This window comes from Coturnix japonica, chromosome 27 (genome assembly GCF_001577835.2).
Source record: "Coturnix japonica isolate 7356 chromosome 27, Coturnix japonica 2.1, whole genome shotgun sequence".
Lineage (NCBI taxonomy): Eukaryota > Metazoa > Chordata > Aves > Galliformes > Phasianidae > Coturnix > Coturnix japonica.
The window spans coordinates 3528017-3555127 of NC_029542.1; the positions used below are offsets into that span (position 1 = coordinate 3528017).

General features: G+C 46.3%; 1 protein-coding gene and 1 long non-coding RNA gene across 2 annotated transcripts; one reads left to right on the forward strand and one right to left on the reverse strand.

Moving 5' to 3' along the window:
* Positions 1-808: 808 nt before the first annotated feature.
* On the reverse strand, positions 809-19676 carry NPEPPS (aminopeptidase puromycin sensitive). The gene is made up of 22 exons (XM_015885830.1): positions 19544-19676; positions 15415-15492; positions 14083-14204; positions 13061-13168; positions 11909-12109; positions 11325-11421; positions 11186-11219; positions 9742-9856; positions 9194-9358; positions 8834-8938; positions 8435-8495; positions 7600-7709; positions 6872-6935; positions 6147-6286; positions 4924-5058; positions 4425-4644; positions 3709-3851; positions 3289-3345; positions 2693-2800; positions 2378-2533; positions 2219-2266; positions 809-1101 (listed from the first exon to the last, which is right to left on the reverse strand). The coding sequence occupies exons 1-22, from the start codon at positions 19650-19652 to the stop codon at positions 946-948; spliced, it is 2532 nt and encodes an 843-aa protein (XP_015741316.1). The 5' UTR covers positions 19653-19676; the 3' UTR covers positions 809-945.
* On the forward strand, positions 3290-4330 carry LOC116654451. The gene is made up of 2 exons (XR_004309702.1): positions 3290-3463; positions 3540-4330. It is a non-coding gene; the product is annotated as an uncharacterized LOC116654451 (long non-coding RNA).
* Positions 19677-27111: the final 7435 nt, after the last annotated feature.

Consider the following 27111-nt stretch of genomic DNA (forward strand, 5'->3'; position numbering starts at 1 on the left):
TAATGAGCACTCTGCTGCTTTAAGTTCCATCAGCTCTGTATCATCATAATCCAGGTAAAGCTTCCTGAATCCCATTGCCACCCATGGCACTGAAAGGAAGGAAGCAACCATTGCTGTTGTGGCTGCTTGGAGGTGGGAGCCAAGCCCTGCCTGCAATAGGAGAGCCAGGCAGGTTTGTATGGTGAGCAGGGAACCAAAAAGCAAGGAGATAAAGGATAGACGGAGCGAATCGTTCTCTTCTTTAATGTGGCTATGAAAGATGTTTCCATACAATCTCTAAAGAGGACATCAGAACCGAGAAGTGGGAGAGAGGACAGAAAGTGCTCCTTTCTTGCTTGCCGAGGAAACCACAAAAAGCGTGGGGGGGAAAACCTATGATTCTGATGGGGGGGATGAAGGAACATTCTCCCCCAATTCCTTTGCACGGAGCTGTTCTTGACCTTCCTGCCTTCTGAGCTCCTGCCCTATAAAAGGCGCTGCTGAAGCTCACATGCTGGGTTGTCTCTATTTGGAAGGGGGGGTGGTTGGGAGCGGCATATTTAAACAGGCATTTCAGCAGGAGGGGGGTGGTTCAACACTGCGACCACGACAAGGCTGGAGGAAGTTTGCACAGTTTTGTTATGCTCTATTTTAGTACATCATATTTACACATCTCTTCTTTTGTTGTTGTTTTTTTTTCTCTCTCTTCTTTCCTCTTTGCCTTCAAATTGCGATTAATTGGAATAGAATCTTAATTCTGGAGTGTGAGCAGGAACCACCTCACTACATTCACAGTGTCCAATCCACATCACACGTTGAGAGAAAAAGACTTTCCGAATTCTTGCGTTATCAGATCAGGCTTGTGGGGCAGCAGCTCCTCCTTTCCCCCCCCACCTCCCCCCAACTCCCATCCCCAATCCCCACACACCCCACAGATGCTCAGTGGGGTTCAGCAGCACCTCAGGTTCACGCCGTGGTCGGGGGGGGACCCTTCCTGTGCAGGAAGAACTGATGGATGTCCTCGCTGTCCCGTTTGAGCCAGGCAGCATTCAGCAGGATGTTCTCGCAGCACTGCTGGACGGTGCGCTCTGCGGATGGAGCCGGGTGGCTCTCAAAGAAAGCCTGCACATAAAGCACAACACAGACCATTAGTGGGGGGAGATGGGCCCAATGGCTGCAGGTGGGGCTGTGTTTGAAGCCCCCCCTCCCTCTAAGTCTCCTCCTGAGTTTGTATGGGAAGAAATGAGGTTTCTCTGTTGGCTGCAACAGAACGGCTCTGCTTCCATCTCTGTCCCATCCTCATGGCTGCTAATGCAGCCTCAGCCCTGCAGTGGGAGGCACACATGAGCATCAAACCCCATGTATTACTTCTGGGTGCACCCAGTGATGCTCAGGGCCATTTTGCCAAAGCTCTGCTCTATGCATCATGTTTCTGAGTGCTGCTGCCCGCCCCACAACCTCCAGGCACTGCAGCTTCTGACTCTCATGTTCATCCTTCAGCACCTCTCTATCATAGAATGGCCTGGGTTGCAAAGGACAGCAATGCTCAGATCCAGTTCCAACCCCCCTGCTATGTGTAGGGCTGCCCAGAGCCACATCCAGCTTGGATTACTCGCTTACAGCTCCAGCTGAGCACACTGCTGTGCGCACCATCCTCACCTTCACCCCAACACACATGGGGTGACATGGGGACAACCGTGTGTTCCAGCAGGGAATTGTAATGGAAACAAGTTACTGTTTGATATTGAAGATTTCCATGGGAAAGCAGTAACTGAAGGCCACCCCTTTATGTTTCTTTTGCCAAGGAGCACCCATAAAACTGCAGGCAGGGAGCAAAGAAAGTCTGTGCTTCCCAAAGCTCACAGCCATGGGGATACTGGAGCCAGCAGAGCCCTGCAGACACTCATCTGGCCCATGGCAAAGCCTTGCTCTCATTGCACAGCACAACTGATGGCACAAACCTGGACTTACAGCATGGAACTGAGCTCATTCTTACCATGTGAATGGTAATAAGCAGTGCTCATGAAATAGGGGTTGTCAGCAGTTATATCATGAATTGCTCATATATGACACTTCAATGGGACAACTCAAAGCAGCAACAGCTCAGGAAGTGCACAACAACCCCACAACTCAGAGGCACAGACCCCCAACTCACGGCTCTCCCATGAGGTGCTTACAGCTCAGAGCAGCCAATCTATGGCAAATGAAGTTGGTTACCTCCATCAATCGCGCTTCTTACCTTCACTTCTGCTGCCATTTTGTCGTTTGCAAACCCATCCACTGTTAGCTGCAGGAAAACAACACATATAGAAGCAAAGGTAAGCAGCCAGCGTTTCATATATAGCTCAGTTTGGGGCTCTCCATGTGAATGGAGCCATTCTCAAGAGCCCCCACGTACCTTTATTAGTCTGGATATCAAGAATCCACCCTGGTATCGATTATAAAGTTCCTCCCAGTTGTCCCGTACGAACTTCCATGCAGCTTTCCTGCCCTGTTTGCTGCCTCCTGCCACTCCTCCAATGACAGACACTGTGTCCTGGGGACGTACCTCTTCCTGGGGATGAACACATCAACAAACACTCCCAGCTGTTCCAACCATGCATTGCTAACAAATACCCAGGGCAGCCCTTCTCCCCTTTGCACAGATTAAGGTATAAACCCCATTGAATCACCACGACTCCTCCCAGATCCAACAGCTTTCCCAATAACTTACTGAAAGTGCAAAGGTGAGGACTTTTTGTATCAGTTCTGGCTGGGAGATGGCTCCGAGGACGCGCTCAATTCGGTTCTTCTCCTCCTGCATGTCTGCTTGCTTGTGAAGCTTCAAAGGCAGAGCAAATAGTTTTAGCACAGATATGAAGTGACCAGCTCTCATCACCTGGCACTGCTCACCTTGCTGGATACGCTGCTGGGTTGGTCTTTAAGCATGAGGTATGACAAAGGGAAGGTGTTCATGACTAACACGGCAGTTATCTACATGAGGGATCTCTCATTCCACATGCATGAGTAGAAAGTACCATTAGTAACAAGCTGATCTTCACCACTGTTTATATAAGGCCGAGTAGAACCGTGCCTCTGAGCAATGGGAAATGATACTACAATGAGAGAGGCAGCAATCCACTAGGTGGCAATTTCACACCACTGGAGGAGCAAGGAGCACAATTAAGGCTGAATGAGATCATCTGCACATCACCCCACCCGGCTCAGCTACACAGAAGCTCCAGCTCAGACAATGAACCCACAGGGATGGGATGTTCAGCTCTATTCACTGAGTGAGCTGGTTGTGTGAAGAAAGGAGCGTGCGCTCACCTTGAGCATGGTGTCTAAAGTAGCGCTGTCTCCATGCTTCAAAATAGTGACGTAGACCTGGGAGAGAGCACAGAGACATCCATCACACATCACACCTGGAGAGATGCAAAGCTCACTGTGGGTGAATGGGCTCTGCAATAAGCAGCTGCTGTGCATTGGGCTGCAGTTCAGACAGGTGAGTTGCACCGACCCCTTTTGTTTTAGCACTGAGTTTTAAGAAAGCTTTGCCAACCCCTCTTCCTTCATTTCAGCTTCAGCAAAAGAAACAGAGCATGAAATCATTGTACCACGTGCTGACAGCTAGCAAGCACTTCGTATACACCCAATCCACGTCCACCAGCCTCCAAAACCAACACCATCCAGAGACCAGAGCTGTTCCTGTGGCAGTGTAGGTAGGAACCAAACCCTCTGATAACCTACAGGACTCCTCAGATCAGCTGACAGGATGTTTTTTCCTTCCACGTGGTCTTTAAACCGACGTCGGGCTTCTTCCAAGGTGGCCTTGTGCCCAGCTTTACCTAGTTTGCCCAGCACCAGACCTCTCAGAAGGGCATCTAGATGACCTGATGAGTAGAAGGAGAAAACAGTGAATGAATGTCATCCTTTAATTGTTCCACCCACACTGATAAGCACAGAGCTACCAAATAATCCTTCTGCATATGAGTGGATAAAGAAACAACGACTTCCCAGCTCTCCTCAGTGCCACTGGAAGGATAGTTTAGTTTTTAAATGGTAAGAGGATTAGGAGAATAAAAGTCTGGACCAAACACAGCCCGCAATCTGAGCCAGGCTGGTCATCATAACCTGCTGGATTTACACTGGGACTAATTGGGACAAGTGAATGTGAACCTACATGGCTTCCCACCCCGACAGACTAAGAAGTTTGGAGCACTCCAACAGATGCAAACCTACAGCAGAGAGTTCTTAAATCAACCACAGGGCAGGGAAACGTTTACCCTTTTAACGTGCACTTAAGAGAGTTGTTTAGAGGCTTTGTGTTTGGCTTTTTAAGCATAAAACCACCCCCAAAATGCCTTCCTCAGCCCTTCCTCTTCCTCCCTTCTCTGCTGTTCCCAACATTTTAATGGCTTATTTCTTTCAAAACCCAAAACCACGCTGTGAAACCCAACTCTTACCCTCTCCAGGTTTGGGGTCCCATCCCAGTCTCTCCCCTATTGGTGAAAAGACATCTTTCACGAACACCTGGATTTCCTCATAGAAGTCGGTGTGGGACAAGAGAGTCGAGAGGATCTCCAGGTTACAGCTGAGGTCGCTCCACACAGTATAATTGGGCTCATTCACAAAAGCTTCCATGACTTTTAGAACTTCTACAGTGCTAATGATTCCAGCTCGGGCCTGGGAGAGGAAAAGACACGGGTTAGTTTTAGTTCCATGCAGAATTAAGGCATTCAGGTGCCCTATAAGCTATAAGCTGTGCTGAGCTCACAGGGCATGCAGTGCTTTCCATGCAAAGGTAAGGGCTAAGCCTTACCAAGTCTGGATTTATTGAGTGACTTAACAGTCCAACACACACAGTAATCCCAAGGGTGCTTTGCCTCCAAAAACAGAGACTGCCTCTTCAAACACCCGTTTCTGTCACTAGCATTGATCTCATTATTAGACACAGCAGCTTACCAGAGAGAAAAGATCATTTTGCAGGCCCAGTCTGTCCACGGGGGGTAGGGAGAGGTCTTTGATGGCTGGTATTAAACTCTCCAGCATGTCGGGGCTGTACTGAGTGCGGTAGAAGCCCACTGTCCCGAGGTTTAACTGAAATGCACCAAAGAGCAAAGGATTAAAAGCAAGGGAAAATAATAATGGTAATAATAATAAGGATTTGTTTTATTCTCAATAAGGGTTGATCACTAAGAGGTACGGTGGATGAGAGAGCTGGCGTGAGGAAAGAGGATGGGAGCAAGGAGGAAAGAGAAACCTCCACCCCTAACCAGGGTAAGGGTTAGGAAGAAGAATACACAGTGCAGAAGGTACAACACAAGACAGATTGGCCATGCTACAAACCTCACTTCTGTAACCTCGACATGACTCTGATACAGAGCTGTTATCTCAATAAAGGAGAACAAGGAGCCCCTGCCCTGCATAAGAGCAAGTCATGCACATTAAGCCTGAAGGGCTGCATGTGGGGTAGGAAGGCAGAGATCATCAGCATCTTCACTCCTGTTGGGGCTGGTTGTGATGTGCCCCTCTGTCACCAGGGTGAAGCAGACAGATGTGGGACAGCAGGGAGCACACAGAGCTGATGGCTGAAATACTCCCATTAGTTAAGCAGGAAGATCTGACTTAGAATAACTCTTACTGCTCTCAAAGTACAGCTCAGAAACCACGGTTCTAAACCTCACTACCTTCCTGCAGTAATAATCCCAGTCAGTTGGTGCCTTTCCCTTCTCAAGTCTTCTGCCCTGTGTCTGCATCTCAGCAGTGGGTTTTTTCCACTTGCAGATTCCCACTCGCCTGGTAAAACCCATTGAAAACCTTCACGCCAATGAGAAACAAACAGGAATGTTTTAGCTCAGAATGGACTTGAACTAAACCTGCAGTTGCCACGGGATACTGAAAAAGCCACCGTATTTAAAAGCTGCCTCTGCTTAATGGGAATCTGCTTTTCTGGGCTCACACTCTGAGAAGGTTCCAGTTTACATTGTGTTGATTGCTCCTGCAAACAAAGGTCTGAAGGGAAAAGATCCACGTTAAGCATAACAGACAGGAGCCAATATCCAGTACTGAGAGGCCCCTGCACAACAAATATAAGATCGCATGGAATAAGAGAGGGAAGAAGAAACTGGAATGAAGGAGAACATCAGAGTGACAACCAAACTCACTGCTCCCTTGTGGCCACTCACCTTCACCCACTGGTCTGGTTTAACATCTTTCAAAACCAAGGTCAGCTCTGGCTTGTCCATCAGCACTTGCATTTTGGCACTGGTGGGGTCGTCACTTGTACAAATACTTATGGGGACCATCCACATAGGGAAATCCTCCCCTAAAAGAGGAAACCAAAAACAAGGATGACCTAAGGAAAAGGGGGTGCACGCTGGGATAACTTGCATGAGGCTGAAAACATTGCAGCAGCTGATGTCAGTATGTTTAAACTGACAAAAACCTGAAGGAAAAGGGCAGTTCTAGTGTCCAGCATCAAGGGTTTCCACAGCACCTTGGAAGCCTAAGACTTTACTTTCCATAGGGAGAGGAAATAGACAGAATTTGCATCTTAAAATAGAGCTGACTTCCATCCAAGGCATTTTTATTTATTCACAGCCATAAGACCAGAACACCTCAGATGGCAGCAATGCCCTTAAAGCAGACCTGGGCAGAGAAGAGCCTCAGAATGAAAGCTGAGCTGAAGACTGCAGCTTTCACCATAGCAGGAGGACATGGAAAGCATCACAGCACTCAGCTTTATATTAATTCTGAAGTCTTAGCAAATACTTAAACACCCAAAGCCAAGCAGTGCAGCTGCCTGATCACCCAGTGTTGCTTTCATTGCATAGAAAGGAATGAACACTGCTGCTGTCATTGCATAGAAAGGAATGAACACGCTGCTTCTGCTCCCAGCCCCTCATCTTACCAGCATATGGTCCACTGGCACAGAACTTCTTCTGGACTAACTTCAACACTTTGTCATCTTCTTGCTAAAAAATAAAAGCAAAAAAATCAAATCAGATTCTTTAGGAATCCCAACTTAATTCAAAGTTCACAGAGTTAAAGGAGAAAGGAATATTTAACCTCAGCTTCCATACATCCCAACTTCTGTGCACTCCTTAAACTTGCATAACTTCCACTCTCCCCCACAGACAGAAGTTAACTCAAGGATTCATTCCAGTTTACTCATCATTACTATTGTTGAGACATACGTGCCCTAATTACCCATTGCTTTTTTGGGGTCTGATTTCACTTTCCAGCCACTAATCCCAGCTCAGCCTGCGATGTTGCAGAGTAAGCACAATCAAAATGGAGCTGGAAGCACAGTGTGCACCGAGGGGACCTACAGCAGATATTCCACTGCCCCTGCAGCTTTTCAAACACAAAGAGCAAACGGGCCATGTCAGCAAACCCCAGGCACATGGCCTAGAGAGCCTGTGGATAAACTCTTATTTCACTTTCCACTGGGTTCCTTCTCTTCCCCTCCCTGTAGAAACAGACCTGCCACTAAACAAAGCCATTCACTGCACCACGCTCCAGTCCGAGAGATGTCTTTAAGTTATTGGAAACAACCAAATATGTTCTTAAACACAGCTAAAATGCAGAACATCTGATCTGAAATGAACCAATAAGGGGAATTACTGCACAACTCACCTGTTCTGCTTCCACGTAAATGAGTGGAAATCCCATTTGTTTGGTCCATGTATTCATCACAGCAGCAATAGGTTTACCACTAGCTTTTTCCAGGCTTTCCCAGAGGTCCTCTGCAGAAGAAAAGTCTGACTAAGGATCCCCAGAGCCCCACCATGTCAGACACTGTTACACTCTGGGGCCCTGCGGGGTTGGAGCTGTCGTACTGCTCCCATTTGCCTGCTGGGACCTCCACTGCCCTTCTGTCAAGTTGTGAAGATGATGGGAGAGGAAAAGGAAATAGTTTAAGCCATCTCCAGGTGAGGAGAGGGAGGAGGAAACTTCACAGCAACTAAAAGCACATAATCAATCCATACTGTACATGCAAAGTGATAAAAAGGAGAGCCTTTCCCTGAAGTTTCTATTAGGACTATTCATCTATTAGGCCAAAAGAGCCAACTGAGTCATGCAACTGCTTAAGGCTGAGGGTCCAATTCCACGTTTATAAATGACACCCAAAAAAGGTCGAAGAAAAGAGATGTCAGAGCAGACTTTGAACTGTTTACTCATCCATGCAATCAATACTGCCAAGCATGGCGTGCAGCTGGCAAACCACCACGCTCCACTTCTACCATTACATGGACGTGCAGGTCCTGCAGATCACCTCATCCAAGAGCCAGAACCCCCAGATGATGCAGATTTCTAACTGTGCAGGGGAACATTGCATGAAACTGGAAACAAGCCCATTATTTCCTACTTTCCAGTTACTCAGTTGCAAGAGCAGCTCTCTAAGAAACCACCTCAAAAAATTCTCTCTCCAGAAATGAGATTTCTTAATCATGTAATGATCACTGTTTACCTGTGGCTGCATTCTTCTGCAGGAACTTTGTTAAATATAAATTCATTCCTTTCCGAAAGTCCTGGGAACAAACAATTGAATACATGTAATGGCACCATAGCAGAGGTCCCTTCTGTCCTCCCTCCACGCTGCATTCAGATTCAAGAATCAACCATAGAATCCCAGGATCCACATGTACACCTGTAATTCCCTCCCACACTCTGCTGCTACAAAGATTAACTCTTAACATGTTTTCCTTCAAGCCAGATTTTAGCACTGAAATCATTTCACTTTTCCCACCGTCTCATTTCTGCTGGCTAAGTTCAAATACAGCCCCAAAACCCACAGAGAAGTCATATAAACTTCAGCTTTTTGTAGTGCAGTTAACCTACAGTCAGCTCCTGACAACAGCCTCCTTACCTCATCACCAATGTAGTCGTGCAGCATTCGGATGACAGATGCTCCCTTGCTGTAAGAAATAGCATCAAATATTTCATCTACTTCGGATGGATGGCCAACGCTAACCTGTGATGAAGAGGATAATTAGCAGTGAGTTAATTGACTCAATGCTTTGATTTTGTTTGTTCTGTTGCTTAAGGGGTTCTCTCACTGAAGGAAGTACAAGTGTAATACAGGAAAATCCACAAAGATTCAATGCAGTTTAATGGGCTTTTCTTTGCATTATGAATGAGTGTATGGTTCTTTCTTAATAAGGAAAACTTACAACCAGCTGACAAGAAAAAAAGAAGGGATATATCCAGCAGGAAGGACAAGACTCACTTCAATCGGATGACTGTTGTCTAAGGCATCGAGCTCTTGAGCTCGTGTGTAATCAGCAGAAACAAACTGAGTCCAGATGTCATACTCTGGAAAACAGTGATCGACGCACAGGTACTCAATCCAGGAAGCAAACCCTTCGTTCAGCCAAAGATGGGTCCACCATTCCTGGAAAACAAGAAGGTGGAATAAAGAAAAAGATTCCAAGGGTTTCACTTCATCGACAAGAAAACAGGAGCAAAGAGAAGCTGTTAACGTCCTCATTTAGCACAGGGTAGAGGGACAGGCAATGCTTGTGAGCACCAGTTCCTCCCTATGAAGGAGTCAGCAGCCCAAGAAGAGCAATGAGCACACTTGGTCTTCTCCTGTCTTAGAAGGAAGATCTAGAAGTACCTTTAGAGGACACACTTGTAAAGAAGAAACTGATAATAAAGCCAGTTTTATTCTAAGACAGCACGTCTGTTATTACAGGACGCTTTTAATAAGGTCACTTAATAATGATGATATGAAGCACGTTTCCACAATGACTGGGATTTATAACTGTTACATACCATGGTCACGAGGTTTCCAAACCACTGATGAGCGAGTTCATGTCCCACAACCAGAGCCACCCACTGGCGAGATGAAGAACAGGAATTTTTGGGGTCAATGAGCAATGCAGTCTCCCTGTATTTAAAAGAGAGAGGTCACTGAAATAAGCCTAAGTTAAAAAAACACAGCAAAAGTAGGTTAAATGACCTAAACAAGCTACAGAGTGATCGGTACGACTGATAAAAACCAAGAGGTATCTCAGTTTAGACGTTGGTTTGGTAAGTTCCACAGTTATTGGAATGCTTTGGAGCAACAGTTCCTCACGGCATGCAAGAAGACAAGTGCAATAACCCAAGCAGGAACGAGAAAGTTTATGCTTTATATATAAAACAGCTCACCTACTTAATCTAGGAAGGAAAGGGGGGGGACATGACAAGTCTCACCTTAACTCAAAGTCCCTTTGCACTGCATGGTGTATGTACAGTCAACCTCCTCTGCCTCCCTCCTCCCCATAGGAAGCCCAGCTCTCTCCAACTGTGTCACACACCCACTGCAGACACAGTTCCTCCACACACAAGTGCTTCCCCAGCTCAGGCACACAACCTTCCTCTGCAAACACCCCATTGCAACCAGGATGCAGTGTGGGGTGGCTACAGCTTCAGGAGCTGCTGCACTCTAAGGGGAGCACAGCAAACACAGACTGTGCCAACCTTCTGTCCCCAAGGGGATAAAGCAAGTGTGCCAAATTGAGAGTAAAAAGGGGGAAAAAATGAAGCAGCAAAAATTAAGGCTTTAAAAAATAATAATAATTCTGCTCATCCAAGATAAGTAGGTGGGGTTATTTTTTCCCCCCTCATAAGAAAAAGATTTCATCAAAATTGTAATAATTTAAGAGATGGATTTTAAACTGGACTCGAGCATCCATTGCAATTGGTGTGTTTTTAAAGGCCAAATTGAAAGGTTAACAAAAGAAATTGGAAAGGATTGAAATCCAAAGCTTCCAAGTCCAAGGTACAAAATGAAGGAGGATCAGCCTAACAAAAGCATGATCAGATGAACACAAAAAAAAAACTGAAAAGGAAGGCAAGTTAGTGCTTCTCATTGACATGATAATCATGTGGCTGCTGCCTTGACCAACTTGCCTACAATGTAAAGTAAGGAACCCTTCCAGCTGTGCCAGCAAAAGCGTAACTTGGATGGGGAAAAAACAGCCAAGGGAAGTTCTCTTGGAGAACAGTCAGTGCTGCCAGGCAGCTAAAAACCCTCACACCCTCAGACAGTGCTTAGAGCTCATTCCTGCCTTCCTAAGGTTCGTGTGAGAAGTCAGCCCGATTCAAACTGAAGCAAGGGCTGAAGGTATTGATTTGGTCTTAGTTGGGATGATGCCAGTTCCCTAAATCTAATCCAGTTACTGCTAAGAATTAGTGAACAAAGGAGGGGAAAGACAGTATTTTAACAGCATACCTATAAGTAACAAGGCCCCAGTTCTCCATGGCACCTTTATAAAATAAATACAAAGGTTTATTGATATGGATACACACCTCTTCCTAAAGGTTTATAATTCAAATAAAATACAGTTCATCAACAAAGTGAGTGACTTTACCAGCAGCAAAATCTGCAATAGCTATGAGATCAATTTTAGGAAGAGGGTAAGGAACATTGAAGTAGTCCTTATAAAAAGGCAGAGTTTTAGCAGCAACCTGTAAGAGAGAAGAGGAGAAACCTGGTTAATATTTTGTTAACATGGAACAATTGGTAAAACCAAAAGCTTCCTGATGGCCAAGACCAGCCTATGAGAGCAGTACATACAAGCTGTCCTCCAATAGACTCATTCCCAGCTTCCAGGGCACAATGCTTTGGAAGGCTCCCATCCCCAACGCCTTGGAAGGCTCCCATCCCCTTTCTCCCCCAGGCTGTACCCTTCCCCTTAGTATCCCTCATCATCTTTGGATCACACTATTACATCAAAATGACTCAAGTCATACGTGTGCTCTTTTTTTTCCTCATTAAAGACATGAGTTTGTCCCCAAGCAAAGCTTCCTTTAACACAGAGCCAAGTCCCTCTGAGCTGTTTAAAGCACAACACCCTCCCAAAGTGCTGACAGGTCTGTGCAGCCAGAAGAGAGGCACAAACAGCCCTGCAGGAGCTCACAACATCAATAACCAAATCACCCCGAGTGCATTTACCTCTAATGCAAACTTTCCTTGCTCAGCTTTGCCCACAGGAGTGTAAACACGCACTAAGACACCATCTAAGGACCTGGTCTCTACGAAGTCGTATTCTCCCACCACGAATGCCACCAGATATGTTGACATGATGGGGGTGCGAGCAAACTTGACTTCTACCAGGTTTTCATCATCTGGGTATGGCTTCCGGTCAATGACATTCTTCAACATGAAAGAGAAGCAGATTTGTGGAAGTGAAACTGTTCTGAAGTGCATGGGATGAACTGCTGCATCATTAGGAATCACGTGTTGAACATGAAAGAAGTTCCCTGATTTAATAACACAGCTTAGATAAGAAGCCCCACAATGCATGGAGACACGCTTCCATAATATACACATGATATTCCATTACTGGAAAGGCAGGTGCTCTTTTATACTATATAGTTTATATTCTATTAGTGGAAAGGCAGCTGAACACGTTAGCTATCAGCTGCTGCCCTCCAAAGAGGATATTGTGCAGTTACCAGTAAAGCACGAGGTTTGTATAAAATACTGAAACAGAAACCAGAACCACGTGGTCAGTGAGCAAAGCCAGACCTCTCCCAAGGGACGAGGAAAGTGAAATAAACTGAACTCACTGAAACTAAAACCTAAAAAGAAAAAAACCCATTTTCAAACCCTCACGTTGCTCTTCTCCAGAAGCACATTCCAGAAATATCTGCACCGTATTTAAAATGGTAACCTGAGAATGCCTGCTTGTATTTACTTCCACTTGTACATCTTACCCTAATTCTGCTCATCAATTCTCCAGGGCAAAAAACATGTTTATCTCCAGTTGTAGCAGCTATACAAACATGCAAAGCGTTGGCTGTTTTTATTCCCCCCCTCCACCCTAAGTCACTCTACATCAAGCAGCACGTGGCATGACATATGCTAGACTTTAGCTAAGAAAACAAACACGCACCACTGTGGTTTGTAAGGTCTGTTTAGGTTTTGTGCTAGCATCTGAAATAACAATAGCATCTTTTAAGGGTTCTCTCAATTCAGAGCTGCTTACTCATAGCTACTACGACAGACTGCATTCCTAAGTCACCAAACACATTTCACTTTCCATCAGGCAGCTGCCTTTAGTAGCATTGTATTCAGAAGGCAGTTGGTGCACCAAGAACTCACCATATTTGACAAAGCTACTCTGTCCTTCGGAACCACCAATGAAATATCAAAAGTCGCCTTAATAGCAGGCTCATCCCAGCAAGGGAAAGCTCTGCGAGCATCAGTAGCCTGAAAGAAGAAAAGAAGAAAGAACATTAAGCCAAGAAATCATGAGAAGCTGCTGCAATGGAAACATACGAAGAATAGGTATATTTGATGGGCAAGAAGTTGGATTAATGATGTCTAGTGGTGATGGCACTGTGCAGCCCCCTGACCCCTTCACTAAAGCATTTTGTTACTACTGTGATAGTTTATTTCCCTCTTTTTGTTTCTTTTTTTCCTTCGTAAAGCAGCTAAAAAAGCACTTTGTGCTCTGATGGAATTCTCCAGTCAGAGCAGAATTTAGCAGAGTCATGGCAAGAGCAAAGCTCAGTCATGTGAAAGCAGAAGGGCACGCAGGCGTTCCCAGACAGCACACACAGGACCACGTACCCACATCCTAACACCAGCCTGCACCCAAAGGGAACCATCTGTGAGTATGAGTTAAGCTCTCCATGTTTTCATGTGGCACAACTATGAAATCACAATATGGAATGAAATTCTGTCCTTCTGACCAGGGTTTACGTAACGCTTGAGCCATTTTCTGGCTCTGTTTTTGGATGTCATTAGGATGCTGAGATAAAGGCAGAATGTTCTAATTAAAAATTAATCTATTTCACAAAGGGAAGTTATCCAGATGTGTTTGACCACATCTACATAAATAGATGTTTCTAAACACCGCATCTGTTTTATTTATATACGGTGCATCACACATCAGCGTGACTGTTGGCTGGGGTAGGTGCCAGACTCTGAATGCACTGACCTTCAAGACAACAGCATAAAGGGCAGTTTTAGCATTGCCCATCCACGAGGAGCAAGAGAAAAAGAATTCATTAGTGAAGTTTACCCAGAGCAGAATTAAAGCCAGGACAGCAGGACCTGCTCTGCAGAACAAACACCACAATAAGAATGACATCCCTTGAAAACAGGAACACAACCCATACCTCAAACTGAGTGACAGCAGCATAACGTGTGTCTCCAGTAGGGGTAGTATATTTACTTCGATAAAAACCTTTCATTTTATCATTCAGCTCCCCTACGAAGTCTATCTTCAGCGTTCCCGTCCCTGAAACAGAAGCAGGTTGGACATTGATATGGATACATCATAGAGCAATCCTTTGGCCCAGATCTGGGCTGGACCAGTTCATCCCCTCCCATGGGTTTTCTGGCAGCCCCCCCTTAAACCCTTTGCTCTCCTTATGAAAAAGTGAGATCCAGCAGAGCGAAGCATCAAAACCAGTGCAGGCAAAGCCAGGTATATCATACCACAGACCTTCTCATCCTCTAAACACAACACACAAACCAGGAGAGATCTCCCTTGAGTTATCTGATGTCTGATCCCACAGCTCTTTCTTTGCAAAGGCATAGGATGTGGCTATTCATCCTCTGAAACCCACTGCAAATGCCAAAGTGGAGCACTGGTTGCATTCAAGCTTCTAAGTCAATTAGTCTTAGGATTTATTCTGCCCTCCATGTCTCAGTGTAAAAGGGGAAACCTGATCTCAAGCAGAAAGGCAGCAGGCCAATATCCAACAGAATGTAATGCCTGACAACCTTTACATTTGTGTTTGAAAAGATGAAGTAAAACAGCTTCATCCAAACCAAGGAGCAAAGCTTCAACCCACAAACCCAGCACAGCAAAAGAAAAAACACACAATAGTTTCAAAAAGATTTAGTGCATTCAAGCCTAGGAAAATATTGCAGTAACTCAGATTAGCCCTTTCTCAGTAAGAGGAGAAGAGATCATCAGTATGTGACAGAAATAGCTTTGAGCCTAACGCCCAATAGCAGGTAAATAATTGGAGTCACCTTCATGTTAGAAGCAAACACCACCATTAAGGAAACAATCTCTGCAGTTCCAGGGGCCCACAGTCAAAGTGAGCTTATCATTTCTGCTTCCCATTAATCTCAACCATTTTAATACCAAAGGGACCTTGGAAAAGAGGTTTCTTAAGTCAGGTGTTAATCTGTGCTGCCTGCTCTCTAAGTATCCATTCACTGAACAGTCACAGAGATAATCAAAGCGCTTCCTAGAGAAACAGATTAGAAGAGCAGCTTTTTATGGCACTTACTTGAGCTGCATTCTTTCTGCTAGAAAAGGGAACTCCAACTTTAAGGGATCCTCAGAATTCAATCTACTTCAGCTTGACAGCTGATAGCTCAGGTCTCACTCCCTCAACCTCCAGGGGACACACAGCTGCTGCTCCAGCTTTGCTAATGCAAGCACCATAAATGCACAGGGCAAAGCGAGCTGAAAGCATCTGAATAGCTCTTACCTTTCTGAAGGGTGCTGGGAAAGGAGAGGGTAACCTTCTCATCCTCATTTTGATAGTTGAACCCCGTGGCGTGTACCTCTGAAAGAGAAACAGACATTGTTTGAAATACAACCCAGTGATTCTTATCTCCTGAGTGTATAAGATGAACCTGATCAGCTGCATCCAACAGCAAATCTAGGAAGGATTTGAATCCACAAGGATGGTTTTGAGCAGCTAAAGAAATGCCAGCTTTGTCTGGGGTGATGGTGCATCACCCTGCTTCAGACCTATAGATGTGTAGTAACACCAGCAGCCTGTGCAGCACGACTCCAACCCTTGAAAAAAGTGAGAAATAGCTCTGTTTTCCCTCAATATTCAACGCTTACATTAGTGCAGCAGGAGTCCTGTTAATTATCCTGAGCAGAACGCTTATGATTGAACTAATAATTTGTGGGTTGGCTTCAAAAGCGCACTAATACCCACAGCAAGGTGGTTTTGTTTGGTTACAATCGCTAAGAAGAACTTAATGCTGGTTTTATTTAAGGCACGTCTTCAGACCCACAGACCTACCTTGGAGATTCACCATTCAGCAAGGGCATCCAAAACCAGCTGGAATATGAAGCAGCCCAACATTCACGCAGCATTGGGATCTATTTGTAGATGCAAACATCTGAACTATGAGAGCAAGCAGGAGAGCTGGGGGATGGAACCAGCAGAACTGAGCTGCCCTGGAGCCCATGGACAGACCCACCTCCCCATGGTGCTCCTTCCTTCCTTCCCAGCTCCCTGAGTGCCATTGGGGCACATGAAGCGATGCACGACGATGCTCCTCCAGCCACAGATCTAAAATAGCTGCACAGGGCCTTGCTGTGCAAGTTCTGCTATCTTCGTCCCCCTATAATTAACTGTTGCCATAACTAGCTATCTCTAAGGAATGCAAATCTGCACCAAAACAGATCCGCAGAAAGAGAGACAACACGTCAGTGCCTTGAATGAACCGGCTGGGTAACCCCGGGCATGGCAATACACCTCGCTGTGCAGGAATGTGTAACTCCAGGTTAACGGTGAATATCTGTCAGGTCAGAACAGTTTGTGAAGATCAAGGAGATGCCCAAACCAGAGTCCAGGTGTCAGCATCCCCACCCCATGCACTGACTGCAAATGCAATAGGAAAACACGGTGTGGGTGCTGAAATAGCAGGGAAGGTGCATAGAGCTTTACAGAATGATCCAGTAAACAGCCTCTGCAATCACAGAATGGCCTGGGTTGAGCAAAGGACCTCAAAGATCATCTTGTTTCAACCCACTGCCATAGACAGGGTCACCAACCACCAGACCTGGCTGCCCAGAGCCACATCCAGCCTGGGAAATGCATAGAAACACATAGAACAATCACTGAAAGAAGGGATAAAACAGAACAGCTTATTGCTCCATTGGCTGTGCAATCAGAATGAAAAGCTTGTTTAAAAGAAGGCTGCAATGTACAGCATGCCCTGCCTTCCCTGCTCAAGTGTCACTGCAAGAACCCAGGTAGGCAGCTCCAGAGGCAGGCTGAGCGTTCTCAAGATGCTCAGATAAGCTGTTCTATAGATAGTAAATGGAATTGGAGCCGTGTTTTTATTTCATACAAAACGTGATGTGTTGTTCTTGTGGAATACGAGGCTCTCAGCCTTAAGCCAGAGCAAACACCACCCTCTGCTCCCAGAGCACACAAACCACATGGGTGCTGCTTTCACACCGCGCTGCTCCGCCTTCAGGCTGGGCAACATCGTGACACAACCTGAGCTGTGCAAACAGACAAAGATCTTTACAGGATGGAAAACAACTCCGGGCTGTACTGGGAAGCTCCAAGAGTTTAAAGATCAGTTGTAAGAGGGTTGAGATCGACCACTAAAACAGACCTGCTTGGGTTTGTCTGATGGGAGCAGTCAGCTGAACCCTCTGCAATGGGAAGCTCAGTCTTGTGGATGGGCTGTGGAATATAATTCTTGTTTAAGAGAACCACTCACAACAAAGATGTAATTGCAGGAAAAGGCGGCCCGAATTCCTACCAGCACTGAACACAAAAGCTCCTGAGGAGAACAACACAGTTTTGGCAGCCTGTTCACTTTGGAGAGTCTGGCACTGCAAGGTTGCAAGTTAATCACTAGCACATTAGTGCACAGTCTGGACCAAATAGCATGAGAAAATACAAAGCTGCTAGAGCTGCCTTGGAAATAAAGGCACCCGAATCAGAGCTAGAGACTCTCTCAGCCTCGGAGTGCTGCAGATTAGATTTTACAGCAGCATTTTAAACAAATTACAGTCATCCTACAAAGTACTTCCTGAAACTGCACGGTAACGAGATGGAAACGTCAATTAATGATGCCAATTTCTGTATTACATACTTACAAACGTGGATCCTCGCCAACAGTTTTAACCGGTGTCAGTCGTACATAGAGTACACAGCAAAGGCAAAGTGGAAATGGTGGGATTGGGAATACTGGAAACCAAGCTGGCTGTATAAGAACACATAAGAACTATGCACGTAGGTTGGGGTGTAGAGTGGGGTTGTGTTTTGCTTTTCAAATAGGCCCCCACTTATGGTGGGATGGGATCAACAAGTCAAACAGACCTTGCTTGGGTCTGCTCATGATGTCCAATAGGAGTCAGCTGTACCCACAGCAATGGAAAACTCACTCTTATGGAGGAGCTGTGGTCCGTTACAGCTGAGCTCACCCAAACTGCAAAGTTAAGGCCTCTACTTCCCATCACTGAGCTTTGGCTTGGAATTCTTCTATTGCAAAGCACTGAGCAATCAATATCTCCTGCTTTACTCTTTGCTGTCATTCAGCTGTGCACTGTGTGTAGCAGAAACTCATACTTTGATTTGAAAACTCCAGCAATCAAACTTTGGGAACACCATCAGATTTCCTTGGATATTGAAATACCAAAGACTGAATTCCACCCTCTGCTATCCCCAAAGAACAAACAGGTGGAGCCTTTGAGGAGAAACCCTCATGCAGCTGAGCTCACTCATTCTCCATCAGCAATATGAAGAAGGCTCATCCAAAGGACCAAAGTGCTGATGTAGCTGATTTTCTGTTGCTTCATGGGACCACGTTCCATCTTTTGAGACCAGATCTAAAATTACCATCCAGAAAGCTGGGCACAATAGAAGCATTAGTAAAACTGACTTGATCTGTATCAACAGGTGCCAGCAAACAGTCTGCCAATTTCATGCAATTTTACTTCCAAAGCCATTATACTATTTGGCAGTTTACCAACCTGAAAGATATGTTTTAACCCCATGAAGCCAGACTGTAATTACAGACAACATGGCAAACTGCACCTCTGGTATTTATGCTACAGCAGTTGGAGAGGTGAGTGCTTACACTGCAGCCCTTCACATCCAGAGACCCACGAAAGCTGAAATCAGAATGAAGGAATTCAAGCTACAAACTGACTTCCAATTTACCCAGTTTTAAAGACAAAAGCCTCCGTGAAGCTCTGTTATTAATACTTCAAGGAGAGCACACCGCTGTTAAAGGATTTATAAAGCAGACCCCCTGAAGGACAGTGAGATCAGCTCTGAAAATACACAAACATCCTCTCTATTTTATTAACTTCCCTTGACTTGAGTGGAAAGTGATCGTTCTCAGCAGCAAAATAAGGAGTCAGTAGGTGGTGTGGGCCTGGGGCGCAGTGTTGGATGGAACAGGAGCTCTGCTCCAAAGCAATACAATGCCTGAGGCAGCAAAGGCTCCCAACAACAGCCAGAAACCCTTTACCCTCCACAATGAGGATTTCCTATTGCCAGCCATGCCTGATTCAACTCTTAGCTAAGCTCTCGCTGCAGCTTTTGTCAATATTGCCAAGTCCAGAGGTACAGACCATGCTTCTTGATGCAGGTACCCACTGTGCAAATAAACCGTGTCACAACAGTCACCCTTTTGCCTGTGACACATAAACGTGAGTGCAGGACAAAGGAAACTTGAGGCAACACAAAGGAATGGGAAAAGAATGAAGGCTGGAGAACCCACTCCATGCTTTACAGGGAGGTCAGCTTCTGCAATCATTATATATCTTTTCTATTGAAGTTGATAACAGTTGGCAGCAGCACTTTGTGTCAAAAACACATTACCATTAAGCAGCAGAAGAGCAGCCCCTACCTTCATCTCCTTCTGGTGCATAGGAAGCTGTAATGATGTCGATGTCAGCGCAGTTCATCACAATCTGGTTGGTGGCATTCTTCACCTGTAAGAGAAACATCATCAGCATCAGGAATAAGAGAACACAAGGGGGAGGGCACCCCAATGAGGTGGGCAATCCCACCTCCACTTCATCTATAAACTCCCACATCACCACGTGCTTCGAAGAGGCAAAGAAGAGAAAGATTTTCCATCGACTGCTCTTGTCCTTTTCAGAACCTGAGTACCTGAATCCCATCCCTGCTTATCAATACTGTAAATTATTTAAGGGAATGGACTGCATGTTCAATACCAGTGCGTACGCCGGACAATAGGGCCCTTGTACATGCCTGGAATCCAAGACCAATGAAAATAGATAAAGAGCTGTAGGTTTCCTTTCAGTGGCGACCCAGAGGAGACTGCAGAACAAGTGGAATGCTTGTGAACACAAACCCACATCTCCCAGAGATCGCAAGCAGCACAACCTACAGCTCAGCACTCTGTACTGGTGATGCTGTAAGAAGTTCTTAGGTTCAAAAACATCTGCCAAGAAATTCCCTTTACATTTTCCTGATAGCTTTCCTTCTGCCAGCTCTTGGCTACACACACTTTGCTTTATTTAACAAGTGGCCAGCTCCCAGCGTAGTAACAAACCACCTCCCCGTGCCAGCTCCCTATTTGGATGCAAGAGCTCGAACACAGAAGAATTCAAATTAAATATCAATTAATTACAAAAAGGGACTAAATATTTGGGAACTAAACTAGGAATTATTCAGAACCTTAGGGTTGCAGCCACCCAAACCAACACACTGGATGGAGCCGGACACCACTTCAGGCAGTGCCAGCTCTTCAGGGACAAGAGAATCTCTCCAACAGCTGAATGCATCTTAACAAAGGCACAACCATACCCAGACACCTCATTCCTTAAAGCACGAGGACTTACAGCCCTTTCTTGATTGCTTATTGGATCCTATAATGTGCTCTCTTAGCCCATGTGCCTGTCCCAGCTACCAACAGAGCTGCAGCAACAAAGTGTGAGCATCAGTGCTGGGGGGCATCCAAGGAGGTGAGCACAGCAGCTCTCAGCCCAGGCTGACTGAAGGAATGCTTCCTTAGTCACTGTGTACACAAAACCCAAATCTGGTCGGTGATGAGAGGCTTAAGAAATTCAAACCTTGTCACTTCATAGCAGCTCAAGCATCGTAAGAACGGCCCATTTAATCTAATAATCCTCCTGCTCAAGTGCCATAACCTGATTTCCCAAGGAAAGCCATCCCTCTCAGATGCTACAATAGAAGCAAACCTCCCCCAGGAGTCTCTCCATTCTGAACAAGCAGCTGCAGCTCCCTCCATTGCAGCAGAGCAGATCCCAAAGAACTACTTGGGATTCCACAGCAATGGATCCAACACGCTCGCAAGGCATGAAGCTAACAGATGGAACAGCTGCAGAGCTCAAGCTGGAGCTGACGCTTCCAGTACAGACTTGCAATCTGAAATGCACGGTTTTCCATTTGGTGTGCGTGAAACCGAAGGATTGCAACACCTCCCCAAAAGCAGAGATCCACACCCGATGATTTTCATCACAATTCGAAGGTTTGGGGTATTTCAAGGTCTTCTAAAAACACAGAAATATTAAGGATGAGAAAATCTTTTTTATACAAGAGTCCTCGTGAAGACCTTTATTCAATCTACAAATCCAAATCTCTCTGGATTAAGAATTGAAGATGCATAAATAGTTGTCCAAATTGCAGACAATACTGGGTTTAACAATAGACTTGATCTGTAAAAAATGACCTCTTTTGAGGACAGAGGAATTTCCAGTGCAGCACTGTGCTGCAGAACAAGTTTATCTTAAAGTGGAGATAAATCCAGAGGCTCCTTGGAAAGGGAATTACTCCTTGTCTCCTGCATGGTGTTATGGAAGAGGCATTTAAAGGCACTGAGTGAGCCAGGATGGGACATGGGACCCTCCAACTCTGAAAGACAAAGGGTAAAACTCAGTATATGGATAACAGATATGGACCATGCATTGCACAGTGCACTTCTGAGGTTCTCCTTAATGAATTGTGGAAAGAAAGTTCTCACGTTGATGCAGAGGTCCTGGCCAAGAGCCTGCTCCCTCTGATGGCTCAGATAATCACAGACACACCTGTAGGAACACCACCAGCACAGAACCACAAACCACCCGTGCTTTGCTTCTGACCCATTTATCTCATGAGAACCTTCAGCACGGCCCCACTGGGTATGGAACGGAGCTTAAAGCTTTGCAAAGCTCATTCCTCACTGCTTCCCACGGAGCTCCAACAGCATTCAGAGCCAGCACTGCCCCATAACACACTGCAGACCTTGGGATGCTTTGGTGCTGATGCTTTCCCAGCCCAGCAGATCCCTTTCTCTGCTCAGCTGGGGAGGCAAATCTCACCCCCAACAGGAGATCACATCTAAAGCTGCTCCCAAAACGTTTTCCAAGGGAATATCGTGCTGCACAGAAGAGCTGAAAAGGCTGATTACTCAACTATTGTGCCCAGCACAATGTTCATTTAGCACAAAAAGATGAAATCACTCTTGCCTTAGTGCTGCCCAGCTCCTTTCTTCCTCCACTTGTGTTCCAGTTCCATTTCCTCCTATGGACAGGCTGAGCCCATGGGCAGGGGCTGAGAGCACGGTGGCACCTACACTGTTATTCTGACAGCGAGAAACAATGAAGACTTCTGCAGAGCTGTGCCAAACATGACTCAAAGATGCTGTGAGGCCATTTATTTTCTCTAGCAGGAAAGGACTTGATGGAAAAAGTTTCTTTCAGGACATGAGAAATGGGATTTTGAATGGCTTTCCTACCTGAAACGCAGCACTGGGTGCTCCAGAAGACACCTTCTGCAGCCCAAACTGAATCTCCAAAGCCCTTTGCAAATCCAGGTAATTACATCTTATAGCCCTGCTTCGGAATATTATCCTTAATGCAGCATTACATCAAGCACGCACGCTTTAAGCTTTTACCCTCTAAAAATAGTCAACTAAAATCACTTCAGTTCTCTTCCACGAAGCAGCTTTTTAAGAATTCCTAAATGCAACGAGAAATGCATTAAAAGCTTTTATCTGTTCGTATCTTAGAGGAAATCAAGGTAGCCAAGTAGTAAAACTACCAACATCAAGAGCAAAAATCCCCCTCATTCCATTGACCATCTTGACTACATCCATCCACAGTGGCTGGAAGAGAACAGACAAGTAAATCCCTCTGTAACTGATATCAATGCAATCACCTTAGCACTGTGATCTACAGAGCTGGAGGGGAAAGGAGCAAAGATTCCTTCTACTGCACGTGACTGAGGAGCAGCAGGTTCCAACATTAATGCTCACGTTACCCAAATTCAGCCCTAATTTAATGTATTGCAAATGCAAACTACAGAGCTGGATAATAGAGCTGTGTATGACACTCACCGTCCCCTGCCCACCTCAGGAGATGCTGAGTACAAATACTACACCTATTACAGCTTCATTCTTCAAGGTTTACATATTAGAGTGTCAATCTTTAACCGGTACGCAGCGAGATGGGAAGACTGCATATCTTCAGCTTAGCTCACTCTGCCTTATCAGCCTATTAAAAGCAACAGATACAGGTTAAACATTGCTAAATATAACAGAGTATCCCTAAGACACATCGAAGGGACTGGGTAGGATCCGTGAATGAGCCATCCACCTCAGGTTGTAAATTCCTTACATAGACCATGCGTTGCTTTGCAGTTTGCAAGTGGTGAATCACTGCTCCACTCCCAGCAGCAGGAAGGCAGCACTGCACCTATTGCACTGCATGGACAGGTGAGGGCTCAGAGCTGGGATAGCATTGTGTATTCCCTCCTGGAGGCTCATAGAGGGCTGAGCTTTAGCAGCCAGATGTGTTTCTGTGTTACTTATAGCTGGCTTTAAGTACAGGGCTGGCAGCACATCCCCTCTTCGTCCCACACCCTCCAGCACTGACCCAACCACGGAGCAACAGGAGTGCTCAGCGCTGATAACTGCACCAGGGCTGCCATCAATAAATCCCCAAGCTAACAGATGAATTAAGCAGATTAAACGCTTCCACTCGAAAAAAAACCAAAAACCCCCAACTCTTCATTGTGCTCATTGCATAACATCCATACACCCCAATGGCTCATGTAAGAGTGCAGCTGATGGAGGGGTACAGGCCCATAGCACACAGTGCTGCTCCAGACCCACAGCTGACACTGACCCCATTATGTCCCATCCTGGCTGTAACCAAGGGCCAATTTCAGAGGGAACCTGTAAGGATTCCTGGGTTTTAAAGCACGCCAATGGAAAACTGTCCATTTATATAATTGTTACATAATTCTACAGGCTTCCAACATCCTCATTTACAATTCACACCATTTAGGAATCTCAGGTAACCACTCCAAACTTCATCTTTAAGCTGCCACATACTTAACAAGCGGAGGTATTAAATGTTATCGCGAGACAGATTAGATCATTGTTCCTGTATCAAGAACAACAATTAGCAGACAGAGGGTCATTTCCCTAGCATGAAAACTCCAAGTGCCATTAATAAACGCCAAGCACGCACCCTTTCCTTTTTAGCCTCTGAAACCAGCTCATTCCTTGCTGACACTGAAGCAAGCTCCCTATCTTTCCAATCACAAAGGGCTTCACCCTCTGACGCTGATCTGAAGGAGCCATGGAAGAGATGCATCAGTTCTTACTGGGGGCAAGAAAGCAAAGGGTTTCATTAAGTTCCTTATAGAACCTACCTGAGCTCAGTGCCCACAACCACGAGGGGTCACCACACCTTCCTCAAGGCCTGGTACTCAAGCTGAAAGACTTCAACCCTCCATAGAAAGAGCTGCCAAACCCTGTTCAGAGCCAGCAGCACAAACTCACCCATCAAAGCGTTTGCTCCCGGTGCCTTGACTAAGAATTACAGCCTTGGTTAATACCAGTTTGCTGTTAAATATGCAAAGCAGCAAACAAATGTTACTGAAGTATAGAATGAAGTTCCCATCGTCCTGAAATTCATCTTGGGTGTCACCATTTCAGCACTGCAAGGCAGAAAGCATCACCCCTTTCAGTATTTAAGGTGGGTTACCACTCACCCAGCTATAATCGTACTGGAATGGGGAAGAGGGATGAATGAAAATGCTTTATTAACTATTAAAAACCATTTCTGGGCCTGCAGGAAGAGGCAGCTGATCTAAGGATTATCTTCATTCCTTACCTCAAAATCCTGAACATTCAGTTTATCTTAATATTAAATCACTTCCACCTCCGTGCCTGCACAAGGGATGTTGAAAATAGGATGAACCCCATTCTGCCTCATTAAAGCTGCTAGTAAAAATGGTCAACAGGTCCTTTATGGAACCAATGACAAGGCACACCATTTGTTTTTTCCATACTCAATTCAGTAATGCATAACTAGCCAACGTTAGCACATTCTCATTAAGCAAGCCATTCCCTTGCACTAAAAGCTTTCTGCCCACCCAGCGTTGTTGGAGAGCTGGTTCTTCTTCTCCCCATGAAGTGCAGAAGTTACCCTCTCATTTTCTGGAGCACGCCTTCACCATAGCACCAAGTGAGCTTCAGATCTGCAGCACTCAATGCACACAGCTGGGATGCAGGCTGGAAACTTCCACCTATGGCTGTGATGTTACTTAAAGACTTAAGTATAAAGACGTGTCATATTAGAGGCTTTTCAGAACATCCCCCTACTCTGTTGCTCTCTACAAAGGGAACAACGCGCTCACCACAACCAGAGCTGAATTGGTGACAACCTTGAACCTTCCACATCGATATTCTTCCTTATGCCCTCAGCTGGTAGGAAAGTCCAGAATCCTGCACTGTCAGGTGGTACCTTCAGCTCTAGGAAATCATTGAGCAATCCCCTGAACAGCAGCAAAGAGCATTAGCCCATATCCCAGCGGCTCTCAAATCCACAAACCCCACACCCAGACCCATTTGAAGGCTCCCGAACCAACACGATTCTCTTGGATTAAAACGAAGTTTCCACGGCTGCAGCTCAACACTCTCTCCCAGCAGCCAGCCTGGCTTAAAAACCCGACGCTCCCTTCCCCCCCCCCCCCCCCCCCCCGTGTTATTTTTAACCAGGCTGATTGCAGTGATCCCATTTGTAGAGCAACCCCACAGCTGTACCGGGGTAAAGCAAGCAGCACTTGGGCGCCAAGACAAGAATCAGCGGTTGGGATCGAGGTGGAAGAGATGGGGAATATCTGCAGCTCCGAGGCAGCACGTTGCAGTGCTTTATGGACACCGGCACGTCCATTTACGCCCTATTTTTTTCCCTTCTTTTCAGGATTTCTTCCACATGACACAAACTTACTCATCCTCCTGCGGGTCTGAGGTCACAAGGGCTCACAATGAGCTCAGCCCCCATCAGAGGGTCCACCATCAGAGCACCATGGTGCTGTGAGCCTCGGGGCTCCAAATACCCCATAAGGCAGCTCACATTGGCCCCTAACCAACCCATAGGGCCTCATACACCCCATAGGCCCCCAACCAACCCATAAGCCACCATACACCCCATAGGCCCATAACCAACCCATAGGGTCTCACACCCCATAGGCCCCATAGATCCCCCATAGGGTCTCACACCCCATAGGCCCCCATTTCCCCCATAGGGTCTCACACCCCATAGGCCCATAACCAACCATAGGGCCTCATTACACCCTATAGGCCCCCACACCAACCACGATTAGGGCCTGCATACACCCCATGAGGCCCAAATCAACCCACAGGCCTACATCTCCCATTAGGCCCATAACCACCCATAGTTTTCCACCCCCATACACCCCATAGGGCCCCATACACCCTATAGGGCCCCATACACCCTATAGGCCCCCATACACCCCATAGGCCCCCATACAACCTATAGCCCTCCCCCCATACACCCCATAGGCCCATAATCAACCCATAGGGCCTCATACATCCCATAAGGCCCATACCAACCATAGTCCACCCCCTTTTTAGCCCCCAACCAACCTATAGGGCCTCATACAACCCTATAGCCCCCACTACACCCATGGGCCCCATACCAACTATTATCTCTCTCCTCTCCTCTTACCCCCACTAGGCCCATAATCAAACCATAGGGCCTCATACACCCCATAGGCCCATAACCAACCTATAGGCTCCCAACCAACCTATAGCCCCCCCCCATACACCCCATAGGCCCCCAACCAACCTATAGGCCTCCATACACCCTATAGGCCCATAACCAACCATAGCCCACCCCCATACACCCCATAGGCCCATAACCAACCTATAGCCCCGCCCATACACCCTATAGGCCCCAGACCAACCTATAGGGCCTCCATTACACCCCATAGGCCCCCATTCCCCCATAGGCCCCCCGAAGCAACCTATAGGCCCCCATTACAACCTATAGCCCCCCCCCATACACCCTATGGGCCCCCAACCAACCCACTGACCCTCAGATCCCCTATAGCCCCCCCAACCCCCCCACACCTCCACCGGCGCCTACCCGACCCCCCAACCCCGATTAGGGCCTCACGGGGCGGAAGCCGCCC